Genomic DNA, 18476 nt, shown 5'->3' with positions numbered 1-18476 from the left:
TTGTTTCTTGCGCACTATACAGACAAAGCATACCGTTCATAAAGAAATAAAGGAGAGAGTGCAGAATGTAGTGTTATAGTCATAGCTAGTGTGTAGGGAAAGATCAATGTAGTGCGAGGTAGGTCGATTCAAAAGTCTGACGGCAGCAGGGAAGAAGCTGTTCTTGAGTCGGTTGGTACGTGACCTCAGACTTTTGTACCTTTTTCCTGACCGAAGAAGGTGGAAGAGAGAATGTCCGGGGTGCGTGGAGTCCTTGATTATACTGGCTGCTTTTCTGAGGCAGCGGCGAGTGTTGACAGAGTCAATGGATAAGCAAAGAAGATAAATCTGAAGTGTATATTTTAGATGATTTAATTTTGTTACGATCAGAAAAATGTTTGTGACGTCTAATTACTGTAGTTTGAGGATCCCATTCAGTTTACTGAGAGTGATTGAGACTGGATTAAATCAGTCTTAGCTGCTTGTGTCTGCAAGGTTACTGTTTAAGTTTTCTGCTCTGCTCCACTTTGACCGAACTTTTAACTTCTAAACATGTTGGAGTCAAGCGGTGGATGGGACTAATTTTGATTTGGGGCAGTGAAAATGGGGAGGGGTGTGTAACAGCTGCCATTGTGTTACAGCATCCGCCAGAGTCAAAGTTACCCGAAAGCCCTCTGTCGCTCTTGCCCACCCCCCTAACACTTCTGGTTATGTACAGCCTTTGAATAATTTATCTCACAAAGATAATGTGAAATCAAGTAACAAGCTGCCTTAACATAGTGTGAGCACCCACTGATGCCAATCCCTGAGCTTCCTGGTCTCTGAGCTATCCCCCTGCAGGAGTCATAGTCGTTTACAGTACAAAATAGGCCATTTGGCCCATGAAGTCCATGTTGGCTCTCTACCAAGCAAACTAGTCAGTCCCATTCTCCTGCTCCTACGACATGGGCGCCGTTGGCTGGCCAGCATTTATTGCCCATCCCTAGTTGCCTGAGGGCAGTTGAGAGTCAACCACATTGCTGTGGATGTGGAGTCACATGTAGACTAGACCAGGTAAGGACGGCAGATTTCCTTCCCTAAAGGACATTGGTAAACAAAATGGAGTTTTCTGACAATGGTTTCATGGTCATCAGTAGATTCTTAATTCCAGATATTTTTTATTGACTTCCACCATCTGACGTGGTGGGATTCGAACCCGGATCTCCAGAACATTAGTTGAGTTTCTGGATTAATAGTCCAGCAACAATATCGCTAAGCCATTGCCTCCCCTCCTTCAAATGTCCATTCCACTTCCTCTTCCCCACCCCGGTGGGCGGAGAGTCATTTCACCCGCTGTGTGTGGAAAGAAAAACATTTCTTGTTCAATATCTTAAATCCTTGTCCCTCGGTCCTTGTTCTATCAGCTAATGGGGACAGTTTTTCCTTGGCTGCCTTATCCAAACATGTCGTAATCTTGTCACCCCTATCAAATCTCCCCTCAATCTCCTTTTTCTCCAAGGCGAACGATGCCAGCTTTTCCAACCTAACCTTGTAGCTAAGATCCGCCCCCCTCCCTGGAACTGAAACAGATGCTGAGAAGGTTTCCAACCACCAGGCCAGAACATTATGGAGACATTCACCCAGCCCTCCTCCTGGAATCAGCAGGTCCAGATTTCGGCCATTGAGGTTGATGCTGGATAAATCAGCAGTGTGTACCATCTACAAGATGTACTGCAGAAATTCACCAAAGATCCTTAGACAGCACGTTCCAAACCCACGACCACTTCCATCTCAAAGGACAAGGGCAGCAGATACGTGGGAACAGCACCACCTGCAAGTTCCCCTCCAAGCCACTCACCATCCTGACTTAGAAATATATCGCCGTTCCTCCGCAGTCGCTGGGTCAAAATCCTGGAATTACCTATGCCTACTACATGGAATTATACTATGAAAGGTCTGACACTGGGAAGTCCAGAGGAACAAAGGGACCTTGGCGTGTTTGCCCATAGATCTCTGAAGGTGGAAAGGCAGTTAATAAGCTGGTGAAAAAGGCATATGGCACACTCGCCTTTATCAATCGGGGTATAGATTACAAAAGCAGAAAGGTCATGGTGGAATTGTATAGAACTTTGGTGAGGCCACAGCTGGAGTACTGTGCGTAGTTCTGGTCACTACATTATAGGAAGGATGAGATCGTACTGGAAGGGGCGCAAAGGCGATTCATTGGGATGCTGCCTGGGATGGAACATTTAAGTTATAAAAAGAGGTTGGATAGGCTTGGGTTGTTTTCTCTGGAGCAGAGAAAACTGAGGGGCGACCTGATTGGGAGCAGCTGTTCCCCTTAGTTGAAGGGTCAGTTACGAGGGGACACAAGTTAAAAGTGAGGGGTGGGAGGCGTAGGGGGGATTTGAGGAAAAATATTTTTACCCAGAGGGTGGTGATGGTCTAGAATGCGCTGCCTGGGAGGATGGTGGAGATGGGATGCCTCACATCCTTTAGAAAGTATCTGGATGAGGCTGAATGTTCAAAGCTGAATTGCCAAATGCTGGCAAGTGGGATTAGGTGGGCAGGTCAGGGCCTTTCATGCGTCGGTGCTGACTTGATGGGCCGAAGGGCCTCTTCTGCACTGTAGCATTCTGTGATACCTCCCCAACGGCATTGTGGGTCAACCCACAGCACATGGACTGCAGCGATTCAAGAAGGCAGCTCACCACCACCTTCTCAAGGGGCAGCGAGGGATGGGCAATAAATGCTGGCCCAGCCAGCGACGTCCCACGAATGAATAAAATAAATCAGAATGCCAAGAGTGGTCATAGTCGTTCAGACAAAATGGCGGAAGGAATGGTGCGATTCTCATTGCCTTTGACTTGAGTGGGATATAAGGCAGATTCCAGCATGTCTTTTTTTATTGTTTTTCTCACCAGAAAATGTTTGTACCCCCCAACTGAGGACAGCCCACGCTTTCTGCTGTGTTGCTCCTCGCAATGTCTCACGGAATGCAATCAGATCAGCCCTCCATCGTTCTGAATGGCGGAGCAGGTTCGAGGGGCCGAGTGGCCTACTCCTGCCCCTCTTTTGTATGTTCGCACGGTCCTACCGCGTGTCCAAACGTAACAGGCGTCATCCTCGGTCAGTCAACATCAAGGGTTCTGACGGCCAATAAAAAATGATGTGTTCTCTTGTATTCTCTTCCAGTCAAACAAGGTACCTGTGGTGCAGCCCTGCCATGCCGTCCACCCCCTCACGCCCCTCATCACCTACAGCGATGAACACTTCGCGCCCGGATCGCACCCGGCACAAATCCCCACAGACATCAACTCCAAGCGAGGTGAGGAACCTTTTGTGCATGATCTTACTGAAGCTGAACACGGGGACATTGACACGTGAGGCAGGAACTAACCGTGCGATCATTAAATAACACACAAGTGTTTTCTGTGCATTGCATTCATTCATCAGCTCAGCACCATTACACACCTCACCATTTATTGTGGATGAATTTGAGAGAGTAGCAAGAGTTGTTTAAATGTCATAACAATCTTGGTGAGCTTGCCAAAGAAAAGTGACATTTAAATGAAGGAAAAGCAGCAATTTTGTGATTTGCCAGCGTCTCACAGGGATGTACTTCTGAGGCTGTATAAGGCTCTGGTCAGACCCCATTTGAAGTATTGTGAGGAGTTTTGGGCCCCGTATCTAAGGAAGGATGTGCTGGCCTTGGAAAGGGTCCAGAAGAGGTTCACAAGAATGATCCCTGGAATGAAGAGCTTGTCGTATGAGAAATGGTTGAGGACTCTGGGGTCTGTACTCGTTGGAGTTTAGAAGGATGAGGGGGGGATCTAATTGAAACTTACAGGATTCTGCGAGGCCTGGATAGAGTGGATGTGGAGAGGATGTTTCCACTGGTAGGAAAAACTAGAACCAGAGGGCACAACCTCAGGCTAAAGGGCCGATTCTTTAAAACAGAGATGAGCCAGGGAGTGGTGAATCTGTGGAACTCTTTGCTGCAGAAGGCTATGGAGGCCAGGTCATTGAGTGTCTTTAAGACAGAGATAGATAGGCTCTTGATTGATAAGGGGATCAGGGGTTATGGGGAAAAGGCAGGAGAATGGGAATGAGAAGAATATCAGCCATGATTGAATGGCGGAGCAGACTCAATGGGCCGAGTGGCCTAATTCTGCTCCTATGTCTTATGGTCTTAATCATAGAAACCCTACAGTGCACAAAGAAGCCATTCAGCCCATCGAGTCTGCACCGACAACAATCCCACCCTGGATCTATCCCCACAATCACACATATTTACCCTGCTAATCCCTCTAACCCACGCATCCCAGGACACTAAGAGGCAATTTAGCATGGCCAGTGCACCTAACCTGCACATCTTTGGACTGTGGGAGGAAGCTGGAGCACCCGGAGGAAACCCACGCAGACATGTGGAGAATGTGCAAACTCCACACAGACAGTGACCCAAGCCGGTAATCAAACACACTGGGCGGCACGGTAGCACAGTGGTTAGCACTGCTGCTTCACAGCTCCAGGGTCCCGGGTTCGATTCCCGGCTTGGGTCACTGTCTGTGTGGAGTTTGCACATTCTCCTTGTGTCTGCGTGAGTTTGCTCCGGTTTCCTCCCACAGTCCAAAGATGTGCGGGTTAGGTTGATTGGCCAGGTTAAAAAATTGTCCCTGAGATGCATAGTTAGAGGGATTAGCGGGTAAATATGTGGGGGTAGGGCCTGGGTGGGATTGTGGTCGGTGCAGACTCGATGGGCCGAATGGCCTCCTTCTGCACTGTAGGGTTTCTATGATTTCTATGATTTCAAACCCAGGTCCCTGGTGCTGTGAGGCAGCAGTGCTAACCACTGTGCCACCGTGCCACCCGAGAATATCATAGAATATCTAGTGTGATAGTAGGCATTCGGCCCACCATTGCCAAGACCACATTAGCAGAGTGCAACCTCAGGAAGTGTTTGCTCTCTTTTGAAGAAGCGGGGCAGATCCGGTGCACTAATTATGAAGCCGGTGGACGATGAAGGTGCATGGAGATGCAGCAAGGACTGCTGGACCATTCTCACCAGCTTCACACTCTCACGCAAAGTAACCCTCTAATTTGTTCTGGTCATCAACTGAGAGAAGCTAACAAAAAGAGTCATCACAATCCATTATAGGACATCGTTATAGCTAAAGAAACCGGCTGGCTGAAGCCAGTGTATCTTAATATAGCTATTTCCTCAGTGCAGCGCTTTGTTTCCACTCAATAATACAAGGTGAGGTACAGCCCTCTTGCCTATTGTTCAGTCTGCAGCTGAGCAAACACCGAGACAGTGCTAGCATCAGAGAAAGAGAGAATCAAAGGAATGTTTAAATGTTGCACACACAGACTCAATAAAGAGCTGCTTCTCCTTGTGTTTGTGCCTGAGTGAGAATGTGCATGTCTGAATAACTCAGTGTATGTGATTTGTGTCCTGTGAGAGTGCGTGTGTCTGAGAGTGCGTGTGTCTGAGAGTGCGTGTGTCTGAGAGTGCGTGTGTCTGAGAGTGCGTGTGCCTTTATGTGTGTCAATTTGTAAATGTGTGTATGCGTGTGAGTGTGAGTATGTGCGTGGGTGACTGTCTTTCTCTCCATGTCAGTTTGTGTCTGTGAGTATGCATTGTGTGTGCCTGTCTGTGTGTGCCTGTGTGTGTGCCTCTGTGTGTGTGTGTCTGTATATGTGTGTATGCATCTGTGAGTGTTTGTGTGTGCCCATGTATGTGTGTGTGTGCGTCAATATGTGTAAGTGTCTGTATGTGTGTGCCAGTGTTTCTGTGTCAGTGTGTCTGTGTCAGTGTGTGTCTGTGTGTATGTCAGTGTTTGTATGGTGTGTATGTGTCTGCGTGTGTGTCAGTGACTGTGTGTGTGTCAGTGTGTGTGTGTTTCTGTGTGTGATTGCGTGTGCATGTGTTTGTTTGTAATTGTGTGTGAGTGTGTGAATGCCAGTGTTTGTGTGTGTCAGTGATTTCGTGTGTGTATCAGTATGTATCTTTGTGTGTATCCATGTGTATGAGTGTGTGTGTGTGTCTGTGTATGTCAGTGTTTGTGTGTGCGCGTGTCATTGATTGTGTGTGTATCTCTGTGTATGTGCGTGTGTGTCTTTGTGTGTGTGTCTGTGAGTGAGTGATTGTGTCTGTGAGTATGAGTGTGTGGGTGAGTATGTGTGAGTGTGTGTGACTGTATATGAGTATGAGTGTGTGGGTGAGTGTGTGTATATGTGTGGGTGAGTGTGTGTGTGTGTGTGCGGGTGAATGTGTGTGTGGATGAGTGAGTGTGTGTGTGTGCGCATGTGTGAGTGTGTTTGTGAGTGGGTGTGTGTGAGTGTGTGTGTGTGTGGGGGTGTGTGTGAGTGTGTGTGTGAGTGTGTTTGTGTGTGAGTGTGTGAGTGTGTTTGTGTGTGGGTGAATGTGTGTGTGAGTCCGTGTGTGAGTGTGAGTGTGTGTGTGTGTGTTTGTGTGAGTGTGTGTGTGTGAGTGTGTGTGTGTGAATGAGTGTGTGTGTGTGTGAGTGTGGGTGTGTGAGTGTGTGTGTGTGAATGAGTGTGTGAGCGTGTGTGTGAGTGTGTGTGTGTTTGTGTGTGGGTGTGTGAGTGTGTGTGTGTGAATGCATGTGTGTGAGTGTGTGTGTGTGAGTGAGTGTGTGTGTGTGTTTGTGTGGGGGGGTGTGTGTGTGTGAGTGAGTGTGTGAGCGTGTGTGTGTGTATGTGTGTTTGTGTGAGTGTGTGTGTGAGTGTGTTTGTGTGTGGGTGTGTCTGTGTGAATGCATGTGCGTATGTGTGTGTGTGTGAATGCATGTGTGTGTGTGTGTGTGTGTCTGTGTGTGTGTGGGCACACAGAGAGATTGGAGATTGATTGAGGTGTTGTTGGGCTATTGGCACCTGGGGAACCGCATGAGTCTGAGGTGGGGGAGTGATCGGGGAGTAGATATGATCCCCGGCTGTGGACCAGGCTGCCCTAGGAGGCAGTAGAAGTGGAAAAAGGTATAATATTTTGGTAGTTGGGGCTATTGATGGATAAGAGGTCAGTGACCTTTGGCACTGGGTGCGATGATGATGATTGTGTATAATTCTCTATTTGAAAGGATATTGGATCACATGGGGGTGGTGGGAGGAAGCTGTGCTTTGTCACCTCTGCTTCCCGTAGCCTGCTCCGTGCTGCTTCTGGCGTTCCTCCGCTTTTCATCACCGTCCCTTTCTCATCTCAAGCTCAAAACCTGGAGAAATGGTGAAGGCTGATTCTTGGTTGATGCAAAAAACACTGGTCAGAAGCCACCAATCTCTGCAGCTTACAGGTTTCGAGGCGTACGTGTGTTTGAGAACCAGCCGGGGCTCATTAGGAGATCTTGTTGAGTTTACAGACAATAGTAAGGCCACAGGCTGCGCCTTGGGGGGGGGGAAAAGCCCCGACACATTTACACAAGAGCGACGCAACATCAGCAAAGCAGCTGTGGCCGGTTTCAGGGAAAGTGGGAAATTGGCAGGCCCCAGAATGTCAGCTGGGCCTGGGATAATGACCAGATGTTTTAGTGATGTTGGGGGGACAGATGTTGGCCAGAGTGAAGAAACAATCCCCTGCTCCACTTCGAAATGGTCCACGGGATCTTTCGCACCCACCAGACGGAGAGTCTGGATTTAATTCCTGATCGGAAAGACGGCATCTCCAACAATGCAGCACTCAGTCGGTACTGCACTGCTGTGTCAGCCTAGCATATAGAATCATAGAATCCCTACAGTGCAGAAGCAGGCCATTCAGCCCATTGAGTCTGCACTGACTCTCCGACAGAGCATCCCCCCACACGGACCCTATCCCTGCAACCCCACATATTTATCCCACTAAACCCCCTCCGTAACCTACACATCCTTGGTCACGAAGGGGCAATTTAGCATGGCCAATCCACCTAACCCGCACATCTTTGGACTGTGAAAGGAAACTGGAACACCCGGAGGAAACCCACGCAGACACGGGGAGAATGTGCAAACTCCACACAGACAGTCACCCAACGCCAGAATCGAACCCGGGTCCATGGTGCTGTGAGGCAGCAGCGCTAACCACTGTGCCACCGTGATCTCAAGTCTCAAGAAATGAAAGCGCTGTAACTTCACTCAGTAGTGACAGTACGCAAACAAAAAACAGCCTTGGAATTGCAGAGTCTGCTGATGGGTAATTATGTTGAATCATGGAATCATAGAACCCTTACAGTGCAGAAAGAGGCCATTTGGCCCATCTTGTCTGCACCGACCACAATCCCACCCAGCCCCTATCCCCATAGCCCCATGTATTTACCCTGCTAGTCCCCCTAATACTAAGGGGCAATTTAGCATGGCCAATCCACCTAACCCACGCATCTTTGGACTGTGCGAGGAAACCCTCCACACCCTAGCTATGACTATAACACCACATTCTGCACTCTTTCGTTTCCTTCTCTATGAACGGTATGCTTTGTCAGTATAGCGTGCAAGAAACAATACTTTTCACAGTACACAAATACATATGACAATAATAAATCAAATCAAATCAAAATGGGGAGAACGTGCAGACTCCACACAGTGACCCAAGTCGGGGATCGAACCCGGGTCCCTGGCGCTGTGAGGCAGCAGTGTTAACCACTGTGCCACTGTGCCGCCCTATATAGGGGAATCATGTCCTCTTTAATCTCGATTTTCCCCAGCTGGCCATTGACCAGATTGCAAGCCTGCGCCTTCTAGATTAACTGTTTGCTCCTCATATCTGCGAGTTACTCGCCGTTGGGTTATTTATATCACGGTTAAAAATGCCGCCCGGGTGATTCAACTCAGTGAGTGGGTGAGGAGCACCCAAGCCAAGTTGTACCATTGCACCCGAACGTCCCGATTATCAGGAGGCTTCCCTTCGGTTCTATCTCCGCGGTAACGCAGCATCAGCAATTGCCCGACAAGGGAATATGGGTCTGCTTTGCGGCGGGGGGGGGGGGGGGGGGGGGAATAAATGCGGAAAAATTAAACGCTGCCTTCTTACCGAGTTAGCAGAGGCATCCTGAGGGGAGGTTTGCAGGTAGACCACAGAATGCAAAGGTCTATTTGGGATTAGAAACCCTGTTTTAATCCTGCCAGCCACTTCTGAAAGCTGTAGGGCTTCACGTTTGCGGGGTTGTCAGTTAAGGAGAGTTCTCCCGGCGTTGCTTTGGATGTTAAATACTACACATGCAAAACTATTTGACCTTCAAGCCCCAAGGAATCAACTTGATAAAGAGCTTAGTATTAGCTGGAGTGACAATCGCGAGGCAAATGAATCGTATCAAGTGTTCGCATTAAGGCGCTGAAAATGATTCTTAATTAACCGCTGATCCTGTAAAGTTGCAGAGGCTGGAATACCCTGTGTCTTGAGAGAGATAGCTGACAACTGGCCCTGCAATGTTTTGTAGCTGCCCGTGTATTCCTTCCTGTACATGTGGGAACCTTGCAGACAGCGAACTGCAAACAATACATGCCCCGTGAACCAGAGAGGGTGAAATTGTCCCCTTTGGTTGGGGACCTGGAAGGGGTGGGGGTGGGTATGTGTTGAGGTGAGTGGAGGTTGGGGGGCGGGGGGGGGGGGGGGCGTTGGGGGTGGGTATGTGTTGGGGTGAGTGGAGGGGAGTTAGGGGCAGCACATCAATAGTTAACAGAAGATTAAATTGTACAATTTAAATCCCCCATGTCGCCGGCCCTCCTGTGTTTTCTCCTGTTTGAAGCCAGAGAAATAAACTGTGAGACATTTTAATTCCAGTCTCCCAAGGGAATGGGACGTACAGGGGCCGACGCGAGAAGGTTGGCAGAGGGGTATTAGTGTTTTCTTTCTCCGGCGAGCGCACTTCACTCTGCCAAAACTTTAAACCCGGAATGACGCACTGCTTCATTTTCTTTTTAAAATGAGCTGCCTTGCTCATTGGTGAAGATTAATAAATCAGATGGAACAAGCAGAAAAGTGCTGAGGCCTAGGGAAATCTGGTTCGGATTCTACTCATACAGAGGAGAGCAGATTTTGTTTCCCCCACTTGACTCCTGAAATTTCTCCAAGCACATAGGAACAGGAGGAGGCCGATTATCCCCCTCGAGCCTGTCCCTCCGTTCAGGGACCGTGGGAGAACATAGAATCATAGAATTTGGGTGGCACCGTGGTATAGTGGTTAGCACTGTGCCACCTCACAGTGCCAGGGTACTAGGTTCAGTTCCGGCCTTGGGTCATTGTGGAGTTTGCATGTTCTCCCCGTGTCTGCGTGGGTTTCCTCCAGTTTCCTCCCACAGTCCAAAGATGTGCGGGTTAGGTTGATTGGCCATGCTAAATTGACCCTAGTGTCAGGGGGATTAGCAGGGTAAATGCGTGGGGTTACAGGAATAGGGCCTGGGTGGGCTTGTGGCCGGTACGGACTTGATGGGCCGATTGGCTTCCTTCTGCACTGTAAGATTCCATGACTCTATAACTCCACAATCCCAGCCAGGCACTATCCCTGTAACCATACATATTTACCCTGCTAATCCCCCTGACACAAAGGGGCAACTTAGCATGGCTAATCAACCTAACCTGCACATCTTTGGAGTGTGGGAGGAAACCGGAGCACCAGAGGGAACCCACGCCGACACGGAGAGAATGTGCAGACTCTGCACAGACAGTGAGCCAAGGCCGGAATCGAACCGGGGTCCCTGGCGCTGCGAGGCAGCAGTGCTAACCACCGTGCCACCATGCCACTGTGGAAGCACAGCTCCATTCAGAATGGCACAGTGGCGCATTTCAAAAAAACTTATGGAGTCTGTGAAGCTTACCAACTGCTTTAACAGAAGGAGAATCTTCCGGTCACCTCTCCCATTGGTCCTTCTTTGACTCACTGTCAAACTTTTGTCCAGGAAACAGCTCGAAACGTTTTACTACGTGAAAGGCCAGCTATTGTTGAGGGTGTAACTTCACACCAGCACTAAGTAAATGTTCAAGTTGATGTCAGAGTGCAAACCCAGGTGGTGTTACAAGAAGTACAATTCCAGATAGTCATGTCATGTCAGACATGCCAGGCTCCCCAGTGTTTGTGCAGTTTAGGCCGACACTCTCTGGAGTTTAGGAGAATGAGAGGAGATCTAATTGAGGTACATAAGATGATGAAAGGTATTGACAAAGTAGAATAGAGCGGAAACTTCCTCTTGTGGGGCAATCCAGAACAAGAGGTCATAGTTTTAGGATAAGGGGTAGCAGATTTAAAACAGATGAGGAGAAACTGCCTCTCTCAAAGGGTGGAATTCACTACCCCAGAGCATGGTGGATGCCAGGACTTTGAGTAAATTTACGGAGGAGATAGACAGATTTTTAATTGGTATTGGGTTGAAGGGTTAAGAAGAATGAGCAGGAAAGTGGAGTTGAAGCCGAGATGAGGTCAGCCATGATCGTATTGAATGGCAGAGCAGGTTTGAGGGGCTGAATGGCCTCCTCCTAGTTCTTACGTTCTTTCAATGTTATTCTCTGCATCTAAGTAACTTTGCAGATTTTTAGTTTTGGGTGAGATAGTTCCAAGTAAAACAGAAATCCAGACAAGCTGAGAATGAGAAGTCCAGCAAAGATTTTATTTGAAAGATCCTGAAGTATTTTTCATGGGTTAACCAATAATAGTCAGGGACTTTCAACCTTGTATTGGCGGGACAGGGGGACAGTTCCCTTGGAACTGAAATCCCAAAAATTGATTTAGTAGCAGGGGCTAAAAGAGAGCGGTCACTTTCAGCACTTCACACGAGGGCTAAGTAATTAATCCAGAAGCTGAAGTGATATTGGTTCTTGCCCCCTGGAAGGGTGGCACAGTGGTTAGCACTGCTGCCTCACAGCGCCAGGGACCCGGGTTCAATTCCAGCCTTGGGTGACTGTGTGGAGTTTGCACGTTCTCCCCGTGTCCGCGTGGGTTTCCTCCGGGTGCTCCGGTTTCCTCCCACAGTCCAAAAGACATGCTGGTTAGGTTGACTGGCTATGGTAAATTGCCCCTTAGTGTCAGGGTAAAGACCTGTGGGGTTACAGGGATAGGGCCTGGGTGAGATTGTGGTCGGTGCAGACTCGATGGGCCAAATGGCCTCCTTCTGCACTGTAGGGATTCTATGATTGAGGTGCATGTAAAGGTTATTGTTAAACGGGGAATCGTAAATGAAATCATGGTTTGAATTCTTTGACTTTCTTTAGTTTCACCTTCAGGTGAAACATCAAAGCGACAGCTTTATTATTAATATTTCATCATATATTTCCCAAATAAGGCATTAAGAACAGCATTTACCAGATCTAATTTCTGAGCTAAATGATGACTTAATCTTTCCTAATTAAGTTCAAACACAAAGCAATGTAGTTCGTCTTGGGTAAATAACGATTATATTATCAAAATCATTGAGATTACACTTTTAAAAGAAAAGTGGTGAAGGTAGTTTCTAATTATTTCTTGTCTGATGCACATCCTATTTATTCTTGCATGGTTGTGTTGGAATGACTTGTGGAAATCTAATATGCTTGTGTTCTGTTTTCACCTGGACCCCTGCTCCCCTCCCTACAGGCATGCACAGACACCCCCCAGGTCCAGATATCCCCTCCTTCTACTCTCTGTCTCCAGGTGCTGTTGGACAGCTCACGCCTCCTCTGAACTGGTAAGCCCTTGGTTTCCTTTGAACTCTTAGCAAGTTGCCTGTAAGACCCCTCTTGTTTTTTTTTAAAAGACCTTTTCAGAAGACTTTGAAATTGACACTGCATCAGAGCCGTTTGTGAGACTTTAATTGTTTAATTGAGGGAGGAAAAAATAGTATCGCGAGTCATAGAATCCCCACAGTGCAGAAGAAGGCCATTTGGCCCATCGAGCCTGCACCAACAACAATCCCACCCAGGTCCCATCCCTTTAATCCTACATATTTACCTTTCTAATCCCCCAGGCACTAAGGGGCAATTTAGCATGGCCAATCAACTTAATCCACACATTCTTTGTACTGTGGGAGGAAACCGGAGCACCCGGAGGAAACCCACGCAGACGCGGAGAGAATGTGCAAACTCCACACAGACAGTTATCTGAGGCTGGAATTGAACCCGGATCCCTGGCGCTGTGAGGCAGCAGTGCTAACCACTGTGCAACCGTGCCGCCCTGTGTCATCAGCTCTGCAATCTCACATTAGAATCATACAGTGCAGAAGAGGCCTTTCGGCCCATCCAGTCCACACCGACACACGAGAAACATCTGATCTCCCACCTAATCCCATTTACCAGCACTTGGCCCATAGCCTTGAATGTTATGAGGTGCCAAGTGCTCATCCAGGTACTTTTTAAAGAATGTGAGGCAACCCGCCTCCACCACCCTCCCAGGTAGCGCATTCCAGACTGTCACCACCCTCTGGGTAAAACAGTTTTTCCTCACATCCCCTCTAAACCTCCCACCCCTCAGCTTGAACCTATGTCCTCTCATGACTGACCCTTCAACTAAGGGGAACAGCTGCTCCTTATCCATTCTGTCCATGCCCCTCATAATCTCATACACTAATTAGCACTAATAAATGTTTGAGTTGGTGTCAGAATGTAGTGCTGTAAGAGGCACAATTCTAGCCAGGCATGTCAACTTTACAACACACATACCATGGGCGGCACAGTAACACAGCGGTTAGCATTGCTGCCTCACAGCGCCAAGGACCTGGCTTCGATTTCTGGCTTGAGTCACTGTCTGTGCAGAGTCTGCACGTTCTCTCCGTGTCTGCATGGGTTTGCTCTGGTTTCCTCCCACAGTCCGAAAGATGTGCTGGTTAGATGCATTGGCCATGCTAAATTCTCCCTCAGTGTACCTGAACCAGCCGGAGTGTGGCGACTCAGGGATTTTCACAGTAACTTCATTGCAGTGTTAACGTGAGCCTACTTATGATAGTAATAAATACATAATAAACAGGGTTCCCCAGCTTTTGCATTGCAAGATCTTGTCTTACGCCATCCAGGCAATCCCGGGTCTGGTCCTCTATCTTTTTCTGATAGCGCACGACTTTAGTTTGTGCTCTGGCCCACTAGATCAAACTCTGTAAACCTCAGGCATCCTGCTTGTTTGACTATCTAATTCTACAGCTGCATCCTGCCTGAAGTTAAACGTGCGCACAGCCAAGATTATCTGTTCAGATTTGCTGCATTTGCACAGTACCGCTGCATTTCACTGGCATGTTCAAAGTTTAATGTTTATTTATTAGTGTCACAAATCGGCTTACATTAACACCACAATGAAGTTACTGTGAAAATCCCCCAGTCGCCACACTCTGGCTGGCTCAGGTACACTGAGGGAGAATTTAGCACCTAACCAGCATGTCTTTCGGACAGTGGGAGGAAACAGGGGCACCCGGAGGAAACCCACGCAGACACGGGGAGAACGTGCAAACTCCACACAGACAGTGACCCAAGCCAGGAATCGAATCCAGGTCCCTGAAGCTGTGAGGCAGCAGTGCTAACCACTGTGCCACCGTACCGTCCAGAATGCCGGTCACAGTATTTGAACCATATGAAGTTGTGACTTATTCAGCAAGGTGACTGTCTGATGAACAATGAAACCTTGGTGGGTAAATGTTTTGAATATTAAAGCAAGCGCCTTAAACCAGACCTGATGCACATGAACATACAAATTCGGAGCAGGATAGGCCACTCAGCCCCTCGAGCCTAATCCACCATTCAATAAAATCGTGGCTGATCTGATTGTAACCACAGCTCCTATCCCTGATAACCTTTCACCCCCTTGCTTATCAAGAATCTATCTCACTCTGCCTTAAAAATATTCGAAGACTCGGCTTCCACTGCCTTTTGAGGAAGAGAGTTCCAGAGACTTACCACCCTCTGAGAGAAAAAAATTCTCCTCAGCTCTGTCTTAACTGAGCAACCCCTTAATTGTAACCAGTGACCCCCTCATTCTAGATTCTCCCACAAGAGCAAACATCCTATCCACATCCACCCCGCCAAGATCCCTGAGGATCGAATACGTTTCGGTCAAGTCGCCTCTTACTCTTCTAAACTACAGCGGATACAAGCTTAGCCTGTCCAACCTTTCTTGGAAGACAGCCCTGCCTGATGTAAAACGTATTTTCCCAATCACATATATTCACGTTGATTGCAAGTAGCGCCTGTGCTGGTTAACAGGTAGCCTTCTTATTAGGTAAAAGCAAAATACCGCGGATGCTGGAAATCTGAAGCAAACACAGAAAATGCTGGAAAATCTCAGCAGCATCTGTGGGGAGAGAATAGAGCCAACGTTTCGAGTCTGGATGACCCTTCATCAGAGCTCTTCCTCGTGGCCTCCTTCATTTTAGTGTAAATCATTTATTTTTACAGATGATAATGAAGATGGGCTGTAATGTTGGAAGGTTTGGGGTGGAATTTTCCGGCAGTTTCGCGTCGGCGGGATTTTCCGGTCCTGCTGCAGTGAATGGAGATTTGGCTGAGTGCCAAAGTCTCTGTCCTCGCTTGCAGTGGCAGCGGGACACGAACAGACGGAAAATCCCATTGGTTTCCCAAAGTGATTTCAATGTTTGATTTTGCGACAGATTGAGATGGAGCTGTGCACCCTGTCTAACACTATAACCAGTTTTTCTGAATGTCTTTGCTAATACCTAAATAGGTCCAAAGGTTTTCCCTTCCAGCTAAATAAGCTTCTAATTCATTCTTAATTTCGGGTTGTTTTCTGTCCTTCATACTGTTTCTAAAATACAAGAGGGATAAAAACTTAACATTTGAAACGCATGTCGGAATGTGCAGTGAAACAAGCCATTCTGTCCGTAACTTCACCACAGACACTAGTTTTAATGCTTCTTATATTATTTGGGGTGGCATGGTGGCACAGTGGTTGGCACTGCTTTTACACAGCGCCAGGGACCTGAGTTCGATTCCGGCCTCAGGTCACTGTCTGTGTGGAGTCTGCTTGTTGTCCCCGTGTCTGCGTGGGTTTCCTCCGGGTGCTCCGGTTTCCTCCCACAGTCCAAAGATGTGCGGATTAAGTGGGTTGGCCATGCTAAATTGTCCCTTAGTGTCAGGGGGACTAGCTAGGGTAAATGTATAGGGTTATGGGGAATAGGTGGGGATAGTTGTCAGTGCAGATCCGATGGGCCGAATGGCCTCCTTTTGCACTGTAGGGATTCTGTTAAAAAAACAATGTCGGAGCTATTCCTCGCCATCGATTGGAGCCTCTCCCAATCGCAATAAGCTTACCCCCTTCTCGGCAAACTCAAGAATGAGAGAGATGGAGGCAAAGTGAGAGCTGGAGCGGAGAAGGAAAAAGAGATAGATGGAGAGAGAGGGAGGTGGAGGATTGTGAGAATGAGGAAGGGGAGAAGAAAGGTGGGGAAATGAGATGGAAAGATTGAAGGAAAGTAAGTGAAGGAGAGGTGAGAAATGTCGAGAGAAGTGAGGAAAGGAGGTAAGATAGATACAGAGAGAGAGAGAGAATGATTGAGGGGAGAGACGGGGGAGGGGGAGGGGGGGAATCACGTGATGTAAGCATTGGGAAGGCTATGTTTCCACAAGCTCTGGTGCTACCCATCTTTGAATCCATTTTTATCCTGATGCGCAACCCATAATTTTCCGATCCTCATGTGGGTAATCGGTGCTATGATCCTGGAAGATCCTGGAAAGGGGAGCTGAGTTATGTGAAGATAATCCTTGTTTGATCGAGGCAGTGGGAGACGGCCGGGGTGGGGCTCGATTTGCGGTGGCGGCTTCACAGGTGAGTGGGCCTACTCTTCGGTGATGCTATTGGCATCGGGATGATGGCCGCCATTACGAGTGAAGGTGCAGACGATGGTCTCGGCTCCCTGGCACAGTTTGTTGGTGCTCATTTTGATGAACTGCGCGATATCCTAAAGCGAACGGATGAAGTGGAACGAGATTCTCGTCGATGGAAAGGGCAGTTCCCTCGGTGATGGCCCACCTTTAGTCCTTAGAAATCCTGCTGCAGGGTGCGCCAAACATCCTGGCTGACTCGGGGAGATGGAACTGGAGAAGGAATATCCGTGCTCCCGGTCTCCTGAGCGGGGAGCCGGGATCAATTCCTGGCCAAATTTGAGAATTGGCCACCATGCTGGATTTGAGGACTGGACATCGTGAGTTCGATGAAGCACCTTGTATCAGTCTTCGAGGCTTGGGGGTCAGTCGAATACTCCGACTACTGGTCTTACATTGTCCTGTCGGTGTTGCGTTGAGAAGGATTAGAAGCAGCTGGATGAGTCGGGTCCTTGCCAGCTGTTGGGGCCGGGGCTTTTCTTTGTCACGGCTTTGGGACCACGACATGGCGGAGGCTTTACTTCATAGAATCCCTACAGCGCAGAAGGAGGCCGTTCGGCCCATCGTGTCAGCACTGACAACAATCTCACCCAGGCCCTATCCCTGTAACCCCAAGTATTGACCCTTCTAATCCCCTTAACCTGCACATTCTTGGGACACTAAGGGTTAATTTAGCACGGCCAATCCACCTAACCTGCACGCCTTTGAAGTGTGGGAGGGAACCGGATCACCCGGAGGAAACCCACGCAGAAACAGGGAGAATCTGCAAACTCCACACAGACAGCCACCCGAGGCCGGAACTGAACCCGGGTCCCTGACCCGGAAACTCTGGCTGGATCCTGGATGTGGCTTGCCTGTCATGGCTTTGGCCTTTTCAAGCTCCGTGGATGGTTACATTGTCCTGCAGATCATCATTAATCCTGAACATTATTCCCTTGGGATGAGAATCCCGATTTTGTGATGTTGTCGTTTATCCTGACAAGGGAGTTGTGATATAGGGAGCGCAGAGGTGTTTGTCACCTGTTACTTACCCTGTTAAATTCAGGATTGTCTACTTTTTCTTCTTGATGTGTAACGATTTTAATCAGGCAACTTGAGGTTGGCCTGCTTGAGTACGAACTCCCTGATTAAATGGATGGTCCAATCAAGGAGTGTCAGTTCCTCTGGCACTCCAGATGAAGACTGCATATTGAGAGCACTCTGTATAATGTCGTTGGATCTTGTAAATAAAGGAATTTTGGTGAAGGGACTTCCGCCTTTGAAGATGGCATTCATTCACCGGTGTGAGCCGACAGCGGAACGAGGGGGGCCATAGTTTGTGGGTCTCTTTCTTTCCATTGGGGAGTCTACTGAGTTGCTTGTATGACACGAGGGTTGTGTGTTATTTGCCTGTTTATTTAAGGGTTCAGTAATCCTTGTATTTCCACTGAAGGAGTATAATTTTTAGTACCTATCACTTTATTTTTTATATGAGATGAATCCTGCCACAGCAGGGTGGTGGGTAGGTGGTTTTGTATAAAGGTGGTTGGTATGGCCTTATGTATCCTTGTTGTGGGTGAGGGAAATCCCCCAATAGAATCATTGGGGTTGTGTTTTTCTTTAGTAATGTTGTTGTTCTGGGATTTAGGAATCCTTGCTTGTTTCCTGAGAAAGTGCAGACAGATTACATATCCTGGAAAGGGCTAGGGGTGGGATTTTATGGCCTTGCTCGAGCGAGACTGGAAAATCTGTCCAAGGACAATGGGCATTC

At 48.2% G+C, this 18476-nt stretch overlaps 1 protein-coding gene across 3 annotated transcripts in view; it reads left to right on the top strand.

The window, feature by feature from the left end:
• lef1 (lymphoid enhancer-binding factor 1) overlaps window positions 1-18476 on the top strand; it is a 182020-nt gene that overhangs the window by 80914 nt on the left and 82630 nt on the right. For all 3 annotated transcript variants that reach the window (XM_078209350.1, XM_078209359.1, XM_078209341.1), the window contains exons 4-5: window positions 3154-3286; window positions 12504-12594. In XM_078209350.1, coding sequence (XP_078065476.1) covers window positions 3154-3286; window positions 12504-12594 — 224 coding nt within the window. The remainder of the gene's footprint in view (window positions 1-3153; window positions 3287-12503; window positions 12595-18476) is intronic.

The sequence above is a fragment of the Mustelus asterias genome, chromosome 1 (assembly GCF_964213995.1).
Source record: "Mustelus asterias chromosome 1, sMusAst1.hap1.1, whole genome shotgun sequence".
Taxonomy (NCBI): Eukaryota; Metazoa; Chordata; class Chondrichthyes; order Carcharhiniformes; family Triakidae; genus Mustelus; species Mustelus asterias.
The sequence above is the reverse complement of the archived record's forward strand: the minus strand, read 5'-3'. Positions and strand labels throughout refer to the sequence as shown.